The following is a 10801-nucleotide window of genomic DNA, read 5'->3' on the forward strand; positions in this document are numbered from 1 at the left end:
TCCGCCGTAAGACCTTCTGTACGTCCAACTTCTCGGCTCTGCGGACACTTGAGCTCCTCTATGGCGCAGATGAGTCTTTAAAAGAGGGACACGGTGTAAAAATGTGTCTTATTGACACCACACGGAGGTGTGTTTGAAGGCTCTCCACTGTCACTCATGGACTTCCTGCTATGTGTGTGTGTCAGTGACATGGACACTCATAGTCCTGTAGCGGAGAGAGGTGTGTGTGTGACTCCCGAGCGTGTCGTCCTCTCTGTTCCAGACAAGCCCCGCCCCCTCCTCAGCATCACTCCACAGGGGACAATATACGAAGGGGAGTCGGTGACCCTGACGTGTCGGGTTCCAGGTCCCTCTACGGGATGGAGATACCAGTGGTACAAACTGGTTCGGTACAACACTGGTTTAGGCTATGTGTTGTACAATGGTCGATATGACTCTCTAGAGCTCCTCCCTGACAGTGTGGGCGGAGCTACGGGTTCCTACACACTCCGCCCTGCTGCTCTTACAAACACAGGGACATATGTGTGTGGAGCTGTGAGAGGAACACCAGGCTATGACACACAGTACAGCGATGTTCACAGTTTGGAGGTCAAAGGTGAGCTGTTGTCCTTCACAGGTATTCGGGTATCCTCTGGATGTTGTGTTTGACGATGTAAAATTACCGCACTTTTACACTTCTCTGAGGACACCTGGTGTCGGTGTCCCTCTGCAGAGCTGTTTCCTCGTCCCACCCTGAGTGTGGACCCCCCAGGACCGCTGTGGGAGGGGGAAACTGTGACTCTGAGCTGTCGGACCCAGGCGGTCCCACACAGACATGGTGTCCAGCTGCAGTTCACCTTCACTAGAGACTCGGAGACACTGAGAGGAGGAGCTTCTTGGTCCCATCAGGTCACTTTGAGTGTGGGGAAACAACATTCTGGGACATACTGCTGTGAGGCTCGGGGGGGGGGACTGAGGAAGCAGAGTGGACCTGTGGACATGAGCGTCTCAGGTGAGTCTTACTGGATTCAGTGCCTCTCAGTGCCTCAGAGCCTCTGCGTACTGGTGTGCAGCAGAAGGTGAAAACATGGTATTTTTAGCAGCTGTTTCACCTTCAGAACTTGTTCACTCGGTTTGGAGGGAAAAAGAGACTCATCAGTCAGCGTGTCCCACCATGTACACCGATTTACTCCTCCATCGCTGTGTTCCAGAGACTCGGCCCAAACCCCTCATTTCCGTGGAGCCGCCCTGGACTCAGCTCTTCATCGGAGACCCAGTCACTCTGAGCTGTGGGCTTGGAGATCCCTCTGCAGGATGGAGATACCGGTGGTTCAAAGACAGCCCGGAGATACCAGTGTCCCGGAGGGCTGCTCTCAGTGCCGCTGGTGACAGATACACCATCCGCTCAGCTTCTGTGTCCGACCAGGGCCAGTACCGGTGTAGAGCAGAGAGAGGAAATCCGTCCTTCGGCTCAGAGCTGTCCGATGTCCTCAAGTTGGACGTCTCGGGTCAGTGGGACTCCTCCTGAGCACAGGACACACTGAGAGCAGCTAAGACTCGTGTGTGTGTGTGTGTGTGTGTGTGTGTGTGTGTGCCGTGTAGCTGTGCTCACTGGGCTCATTCTCACTCTGTGTCCTCTGTGTCTCAGAGCTGCTGTCTCCAGCCACACTGACTGTCCGTCCCAATAGAGCACAGCACTTTGCAGGACAGTCTCTGTCCCTGAGCTGTGTGGTGGACGGGAGCTCGACTGGACTGTGGACTGTGAGGCGACACGTCACACGCTCAGGAGTGCAGTCAGTGTGTGAAGGAGCAGGTGGTTGTGAGATCAGTCCCACAACAGTGTCTCACAGTGGACTGTACTGGTGTGAGTCTGGATCAGGAGCAGAGCGCAGTCCTGCTGTCAACATATTAGTGCACAGTGAGTACGGTGTGTGTGTGTGTGTGTGTGTGTGTGTGTGTGTGCGCGCATGCGTGTGTGTGTTCATCTTCATACTGTGGTGACCTCGTGTGTGTCCATGTCCACTGTGTCCTTCAGGTGGGTATGTGATCTTGGACGGCCCGGTGCAGCCTCTAACTGAGGGAGACTCTCTCACTCTCACCTGTGTGGGGAAATATTATCGAAATAGCCCCATTAAAGGAGCTCAGTTTTATAAGGATGGACAGGAGGTGACGTCCAGCTCTGGAGGACAGCTGACCATTGGTGCAGTTGGACAGATGGACAGCGGCTCCTACAGGTGTCAACGTTATTCCGGGGAACAATCGGCAGAGATGTGGGTGACAGTGAGAGGTGAGACTCGGATGATCAGACTTTCCCTCCGATTGTTCTCCACACTACAGTCCGTATCGAGACGTCCTGAACCCTGTTCACACTGTGTGTGTGTGTGTGTGTGTGTGTCTCAGCTCTGATCTCCACAGTCACTCTGACAGTGACTCCAGAAGCTCCAGTGAGGACAGGTGTGACTCTCAACTTCACCTGTGTGGCTCCAGTGAACAAACGGCCTCCTCCTGCGCTCAACTTCAGCCTCCTGAGAGACAACATCACCGTGTCCAACAGCACCGTGTCGAGCAGCACCGCGTCCGGGAGACGTCCTCAGGCTCAGTGGTCCAGCCTGATAGAGAACACAGAGCGGAGTCACGCTGGGACATACAGGTGTCGTGTCACTGGACCCACTGGGCTGAGCTCAGACGGCCTGGAGCTGCAGGTCGCTGTGGAAGGTCAATGTCTCCAGGTGTCACTTTTCAGTTCGCTCTACTGGTACTTTACTATAGTAACTCAAGACACGCTGTCTCCTCCCTCCGCAGTTCAGCGCATTCCAGGGCTCTTCGGTCTTGGCGCCCTGTCCATGCTGAGTGCGTCCATTGCCGCAGTGTGTGTGTGTGCTGTTCCGCCACAGAGATGCAGGTGACGTGTGACCTTTAACCCCTTTAACCCCTTTCACCCCTTTAACCCCTTTAACCCCTTCCTTCCCAGCTAGAGAGGCCGTTTGCGGTCTCAGGCACCGCTCACACAGCGTCTCTCCCTTTTACAGCTCGTCCCCTCGGGGGAAGTCAGGGGGACGCGCAATGAGACGCGTGGGCGACGACGAAGCGCTGCACTGAGCGCAGCGTGTTCCTTGTTCCTCTTTTCGCTGCATGTATCGTCACCTTCGGCACAGAGGATTATTCCTGCCGTTGGACCTGCGCACCATGTGGAGCAATAAAAGACGAGGCCAACGATGGTTTCTCTACCATGAGCGTAAAGAAGTGACACCAGCGCTTGAGGACTTTTTTTTTGGGGGGGGGGCGGCACTTACTTTTTCCATAGCAGAAAACTGCATTGCTGATTTTGCGGCTCAATAAATTAATGATTTAATATTTATTGGTTACATAAGATCACCTGGACGTGTGAGTGTTGCTCCAGTCGTGGGCTGTACCCACTTTTCCGCAGCGCTCTGCACCGGGCCTCGCTCCCTGGGGGTCATCAGGGGTCATCAAGGCCTCGGTCGTCCCATGACGACAGCGACGAGCGCGCTGCGGGCGCTGCCAGGGGGGTGGGGGGGACTTGCCTCTGGCACCTTGTAAACGTTTGGGTTCGTGTAAATGTGAGAAATCTGCAAACACTGAGCGATGTTTTATGAAATGTAAAGTGCGTTATTGCGGAATCCAAAAAGCGGGGATCGAGAGAGCCGACCGGTGACAGCGGAGGGCAAAATTACCGCCTTTTACCGTGCCGCTGTAACGTCGGGTTCCTTTCGGATCAGTGACGGTCTCCCGTGACGGAGCGACGGGAAACGCGTCGGCGGCGGCCGCTCGGCGCAAACGGCGGCGTCCGCGGGACCTACGGCTCGCGGCCGAGGCAGCGGGGACACGTTCGTCGGTCGCCAATTATTCATCATTATTATCTGCTCGTATATTACTGGGTCATTATAATCTGTGTCAGCAACCGCCTGTCCGGAGCAGGGTACCGACGCTCCCGGAACAAGGCGCTTCCCCTCAAGGGCTGTTCGGACGAGTCAATCGCCGTCAAGCTCAACGCTTCAAGTCTCTTTGGAGAACATTGTGCCAAACATGTAACAATAACACAATTTCTCACTCACTTCCATCAGCTGCTTATGCTTGTGTGGGTTGTGGTCGTCCAGACACCTCCTGGAAACACTGGGCGCACACGCGCACACGCCAGGCCTCCGTGAACGGGCGAGGGGGCAGCGGTTCGAGGAGCTCGTTCGTCCCCGGTTTCCGGAGACCGCGGACCGGTACGCGTGGACGAGGCGCCGCAGTCGAGCGGCGGAAACGAGCCGAAGAGGAAGAGGACGGGGGGCGCGGACTCGACCGGACGAAGGCTCTCGCACCCGGGAGCGACGCGGAGCTCACGCAGCGCTCTGGAGATGGAACATTTATTTACCCTCAGCAACGTACAGATAAACCACCGAGATCCGTAAACGTCAGCAAAAGAGAACCAGAAGTGGCAGAAACGTATTTACAGAGGAAAAGCGGAGCAGAGACTCACACCTGACCGGCGACATGAGGGTTTAGAGCCGAGCGCGAACAGACAGATCACGTGTTCTCGCCCAAGGAAACGAGTCACTTGTAAACAAACAAACAAACGGACAGACAGACAGACAAACTATGCATTTCGCTCCGTCGTTAAAACATTTCTTTCTCTATACAGCACAGAGCAGTAGATGGGGGAGGGGCAGGATCGCAGGGTTCGACACGCGCAACATCTGTGTCCTTATAACAGTCATTTCGGGGGGGGGGGGGGGGGTGCGGCACGCGGCGTGGCCCGCCGCTGCCGTTGCCTAGGAGACGCCGTGCCGAAAAGCGGCGTCTTCGCTGGTTCGGGAGACGGGTGGGGGCGCGGACTGTCCTCGGCGCGGGCCTTCGCCTCCCGCAGGGGGCGCTCTCCGCCCGGCAAGGGGCCGCGCGGCTCAGCTGGAAGTTGCCGAGGCAGCGAACTGGTGGTCGAATCGGCGTCGTGATCTTTTTTATTTCGTTTTTAAGCTTTTCACTTTTGTAAGAACGTGGCACAACAAGTCTTTCATATATACGTATATATAGAATTTGTTTTTCATCTGGAAAAGCAGTTCAGAGTCCTCCGCGCCGCACCGGCACCTCACCGGCACATCACTCCTCCTGGGCCTCGGAGGGCCCGGCGGCCGCGGGCCCATCGGCGGGGGTGCTCCGCTCCTGCTCCTGCTCCCGCTCCTTGGCGGGAGGGGCCTCCTGGACCGGGGCGGGGTCGGCCGCTTCGACCTCCTCCCGGGCAGGTGCGGGGGCGTCCTCCGCCGTCGACTCCGCCTGCTCCGCCTCCGCCTCCGCCGCCGCCGCGGCCTCCTCCTCCTCCTCCTTCTTCTCCTCCTCCTCGGTCGCCTCGGCGACGGGCCCGTTCTCCTCGGCGGCGGGCGGCGCCGCCTCGTCCTTCGCCTTCTTGCTCTTCTTCAGCGAGAGGCCCTTGAACTTGAAGGAGTTCTTCAGGGAGAACTTCTTCTTCTTCTTGGCGGCCTCCTTGCCGTCGCTGGTCTCCGCCTTGGCGGCCTCCCCCTCCGCGGGGGGCGCCGGCTCGATGGCGTCGCCTTCCCCCGTCTCCGCTTCCTTCGCGGCCTCGGCGGAGCCGTTTCCGTTCGCGGCGTCCCCGTCCGCTTTGGCCGAGACGTCCCCGTTAGTCTTCACGTGGCCGTTCTCCTGCACACAGAGGGGAGGGGGGGGGGGCACGGTTACGGTCAACGGGCACCGAACGCAACTAGCAGCGGGCGGCGTAGCGGTGAGAGCCGCTGCCCGATCGGAAGGCGAGAGGTTCGGATCCAGCTGTGGTACCGTAAGCAAGGTACTTTCCCTAAATTACCCATCTGTAAAAATGGGCAAATAATCGAGTCATGTGGGGGGGGGGGGGACGTCAGATAAATACGAATTTCAAGAATTAACACGTTGCATCCCCAGCGCGACACCATCGCATCGGGGCCGTTCGGCCGCCTGCAGTACCGCGCTCGGCCGCTGGGGGTCAGTGGCGCTCCGTCAACTGTGAGCGAGCGCCACCGAAACAAAGAGCGCGCAGCGAGTCCACAGGCGACGCGTCACCAGCGGGACCCTCTCGGACCCGCGTCGTCTCAGTGCCGGCGCGTGTCAACAGTCGCTCTGGACGGGCACCGACTGAGTGACTGACGCGTCCGAGAGGAGAGCCGCCCGACGCGCGCTCACACGACTCGACGCTCCTCAGGTGTCTCGCCGGAGGAGAGAGGAGCGCGCAGCGCGGTCGCGGCACAGCACGCGCCGTGGACCGCTCCCCACCCCCCGCCTCGTCCCGTCCCCCCTCACCTGGCCGTTGGTTTTGGCCGCAGCCGCATCGGCGACTCCGCCCTTGGACAGCTGGGAGCCCATGGCCGCGTGTCGGAGCGCGAGCGCGTGCGTTCTTCCTTCAGCGCGAGGGGGAAATCCTTCGGGTCCTTCCTCTGTGTGCGCGCGCTGATCACTCGATCACCGGCTGAGCGTTGATGATGATGAGGATGAAGACGAGCTCCGCTCCGGCCCGATCCCTCCCTCGCGCGGCGACGACTACGAGCGACGCGACCGCAGTGGAGGCTCTAAAGCGCTCTGACTCCGCCCAGGGGCGGCGCCTGACCGAGCGACCAATCGGGAGCTGCGGGTCGGGGCTTCTCGCCTCGCGCACCCCGCCTATGGCCGCTTCCGTGGGTGGGGGGGGGGCGGGCTCGAGACCAGTGGCTGTAGACAGGCGTCTTCTGAGGACAGGGCCCCTCATCCCTGAGCTCCGACGAAGAAGGATGATCGCCGATGATGTCTGTCGGGAGCACAAAGGGGGTGACGCTCGGTGACGGCCTCCCTTTAGAGCGCGGTGTAGAGTAGAGCGGAGTCGGTGTCCCCAGCACGACACCAGGTGTGTGTTCGGAACAAGGGCGTCCCCGAACGAGCGCCGTCAAACGGACGAACGGCGGAGCCCGGGGCCCTCGTCCGGCGAGACGCCTTCGGCCGCGGATCCGCGTTCTCGGTGACCGTAGCGTCTGGCGTCCATCCGGGCTTCCCCTCAATGTCCAGCAGCGTCCGGCGTGGGAATGCGGGACCCCCGTGGTCAACAGGGTCCAGCTGGGGAAGCGCAGCGTCAGTGGCTCCTGAGCAGAGCAGTAACTGCTGACAGACAGCTCTGCGTTTCGCTGGGCCAGTGGGGGTCAACTGGGGTCGACTGGGGTCAACTGGGGCCGCAGTTTACATTTACATGAACATTCATTCATTTAACCGATGGTTTCCTGCAAAGCCACTTAACAGAACAATACAACAGCACTAACAGAACGCATTGTGTGTGTGTGTGTGTGTGTGTGTGTGTGTGTGTGTGTGTGTGTGTTGTATTTCACCTCCCACTGCGTGCTGAGTGCAAACACACCACCTTCCCCCACCACCACAGGACACACCCCATCACACACCCAGATTAAGGCCCCATATATACTCTATGTATCACTTTAAGATTTTACAGGCTGGTCCTGCTCATACCGTAGTATTTGTACAGTATTTGCATATTTCCTTTACGCTGCCACTCAAGTGTTGTCTGCAGTCTGTGACATCTGTTACTCTGATGCGTCTGAGTGACTCGCTAAACTGCTGCCGTGTGACGGGTGGCACAGCGGCGCAGCGGGTGATGCTGGTATCTACCCCCCACCCCCGGTCAGCAGGGCCCTGAGAGCAACCGCACAACCGAGAAGAACAGTTCAAGAAGAGTGGAAGAGCCTCTCCGTGTTCAGGTACACGTGTGGTGAGGTGTGACAGGGGCATCTTCATCCCCCCTGGGGCCTCTGCTGTGACTCGTCACACTGAAGACACACACGGCGTCTGCTGAGGGGTGGGGGCAGGCACCCCTGCGTGGAAAATCCTCACTGGACCTCCAGTGTGAAGAATGCGGATCGAGGGGCTGAGAGAACTCTCTCTTTCTCACACACACACACACACACACACATGTGCATGCACACTCCCTGATGCTGTGGAGATCAACGGGAGAAGCCTGCCCCCCCCAGGCCCATGCGGAAGGTCTCCTCAGCACCTTCTCAGCACCTTCTCGCCATCATCACTCCTTCACTGCAAAGGAAGGAAGTGTGAGAAACAGCACTTTGTGTTTTACGGACATCTGCGTGCACGTGTGAGTGTGTGTGTGTATAAATGAACGTTCTCGGCCACCCAGCCTGTTCTCACACTTAACACACACTCGCACTCAAACACACCGCACTGTCCAGCTCCAGTTGGGACTTTCTGGCTCCTGGAGGTCAGAGGTCATGGAATTGAACTTATGTCGAACGCAGGAAGAGCCGCTGGAGTCAAACTCTTCCTTCGAACCATCGGCACCCCGCTCTGCCAGCGCTCTCCATGCGTGTATCGCCCGGGTGTGCGTGTCGCCAGCGTGCGTGCCCCGTCCACAGCTCGTCACAGCTGTGTGTAACAGGGGCTGTAAGTGGCGGCGGGCTGCTTCTGTTGGCGTATAAGAGAAGCGACTGGGAAGACACCGCACCCCCGTGACCGTGAGCGATGGGTTCGAGGCCCTCGGCTCCGTGTCTTTGGCCTCTGGAGTCAATGGGTCCCTTTGTGCAGCTGCTCGCAGTTCAGGGCTCAACGCAGCAGGAGATTCTGTCTCAAGAAAGAGTCCATTGTCCTCCGTGGAGCAACACAATGGGAGGGGGGGCGGGTGCAAAAGATTTCATATAACTGTGTTTTACAGCGTTTCTTAAACCTTGTTTTACCATGCAGCACTTTGTGTCAGCAGTGCTAACTGAGTATGCAAATGAGAGCGGGATTCCCATGAGTTCAGTCAGAAAGTTCTGCGGGTTCCGGCGTCACGCAAAAACTCCCTGGTGTGTGTCCCTCTGGACGGTGGAGGAGCTGTGTGTTTCCCAGCAGTGCGGGTGTGCGTGCGTGCGTGTGTGCGTGCGTGTGCGCGCTGAGAGCAAAATTCCCCAGAAACCCCTGTGATCAGCTGGAGGGAAAGAAGGACTGAGAGAGAAAGTGAAAGTGGTGGAGGAGACTCACACGCACACAAACCGATAGTGGTCTTGAGCCATCAGGCATGTTTATACCTCCGTGTGCAGAGTAAACAAGAGACGCGTACAGCAGGTGTACAGAGTGAAACAAAACCAGACGATACACAGGGCCACTGGAGCTCAGCTCCACCTTCCTCATCCTCATCTTCATCTTCATCATCATCTTCATCCCCATCCTCGTGTCGTTCCGACACCAGTCCGGACCTGCGTGTGTATGGACAGAGCTCGGCGTCACTGTGGCCCAAGTGTGACACCGGGGTACGTGTGTATCGGCGTCGTGCGTTTGCGTGACAAGTGGGGGTCATGCAGCGAAGTGTGTGATATTAGATGAACGCACTTCTACGCATTGAACACACCGATCTTCTACACTCAGAGCACAGCGTGTTGCGGCACAGTCAGTTGGTAGTGTGCGTGTGCGTGTGCGCGTGCGCGTGTGTGGGGTGCTACATGGTGGGCAGCACACAGATGCGCTGAAACACCTTCACGCCACACACCTCCTCGCTGCCGGAGAAAGGTGAACCACCCGCGGTTGCCACGGTGACGCAAACGTTGACCCGGGGCCCTCGGCTGTGTGCGAAACAAGTCGACTGTCGGAGAAGCAGCAGATCTGAGGTTCTTCACTGAAGTCATTTAGTCGAAGATTGCAGGGGTCAAAGGTCATAGCAGCGTGAACTTCCAACGGGTGAGCGTGCGACAAACACAGCGAGCCCGTTCCCTGTCACACCAACACTGGGTCACGTCCACGAGCGGCGCCAGGGACACACTCAGACGCTCTGATGTGAGTCGCTGGAAAACAGCTTGGCAGGTTTACCTCGTTTACGCCAGCAACAGGTCAGATTTAACGAGGAATGTGACTATGAACATTGTAACAGCAGACAGTGGGGACAGTGTGCGAGGGACGTGTCCACAAGTTATAAATGAGGCTTGTGGACGATTGCGAGACGGATGCAAAACAAGCGCAGCGGCCTCCCTCTGTGTGGCAACACCATTGCAGTTACCGTGGTAACAGCAGCCTCTCTCCGTCTAGCTACTAGCAGAAAAGTAAAGGGGTAATAAGAATTGTGGTAGGGCGGAATCGAGCCATAAAACACATACACACACACACACACACACACACACACACACACACACACATTGGTCCATTGATCGGACATTGGTCCTCCCGCTTTGTTACGTCTTCGTTTGGGGTCGCAAACTCAGCAAAAACGAGACCAATGGACACGTCCAACTGCGCTTCAGGGGACAAAGACATAACGGGTTAAATGGGACAAGGTCAGCACTACAGTCCCAGGTTCATCTGGGTCTGCAGGACCGGACTGGACTCCAGACAAAGGCACACATGGTGCATTTACCACATGTGGACAGGGGTGAAGCTGTGACCTGTGTGTGTGCATGCGTGCGTGTGTGTGTGTGCGTGTGTGTGTGTGTGTGTGTGTGTGTGTGTGTGTGTGTGTGTGTGTCTGAGCAACACAGGAGTCGTGTGAATTCAAGTGAGAGCGCAGTTGTGCTGCTGCAGCCCACAGGCTTTCACAGATTTTGCTTTGTTTTGCGCCATATGGGGGGGGGGGGCTGCGGTTGCCATGTCAGCATCTCGATTGCCCCGGACAACGACATCAACACTTACAAGTGCAAAGTGCAAAACAGGCTCTTTGTGGAGCCACTCGAAGGCCCGTCTGTTTGGGCCGCAGCGCACGGAGCAGCGGTTTACAGTGCGGCCAGAGGGTCGCCGCTGCGAGGGAGAACCCATCCCAACCCCCCCGGAACACGCTACGGACAGCCCGCTGCAAATGACCCGCTGCTGATGCACGGGAGAT

The 10801-nt window shown here is 57.8% G+C and overlaps 2 protein-coding genes across 2 annotated transcripts; one reads left to right on the forward strand and one right to left on the reverse strand.

Moving 5' to 3' along the window:
- LOC114912292 (Fc receptor-like protein 2) lies at window positions 1-4409 on the forward strand. Its single transcript, XM_029258427.1, has 8 exons — window positions 1-595; window positions 713-991; window positions 1191-1487; window positions 1628-1897; window positions 2015-2266; window positions 2380-2694; window positions 2782-2881; window positions 3009-4409. The coding sequence occupies exons 1-8, from the start codon at window positions 157-159 to the stop codon at window positions 3076-3078; spliced, it is 2022 nt and encodes a 673-aa protein (XP_029114260.1). The 5' UTR covers window positions 1-156; the 3' UTR covers window positions 3079-4409.
- Window positions 4337-6526, reverse strand: marcksl1a (MARCKS-like 1a). The gene is made up of 2 exons (XM_029258448.1): window positions 6271-6526; window positions 4337-5640 (listed from the first exon to the last, which is right to left on the reverse strand). Exons 1-2 carry the CDS (start codon window positions 6331-6333, stop codon window positions 5083-5085), a joined length of 621 nt encoding a protein of 206 aa, XP_029114281.1. The 5' UTR covers window positions 6334-6526; the 3' UTR covers window positions 4337-5082.
- Window positions 6527-10801: the final 4275 nt, after the last annotated feature.

The sequence above is a fragment of the Scleropages formosus genome, chromosome 15 (assembly GCF_900964775.1).
Source record: "Scleropages formosus chromosome 15, fSclFor1.1, whole genome shotgun sequence".
Lineage (NCBI taxonomy): Eukaryota > Metazoa > Chordata > Actinopteri > Osteoglossiformes > Osteoglossidae > Scleropages > Scleropages formosus.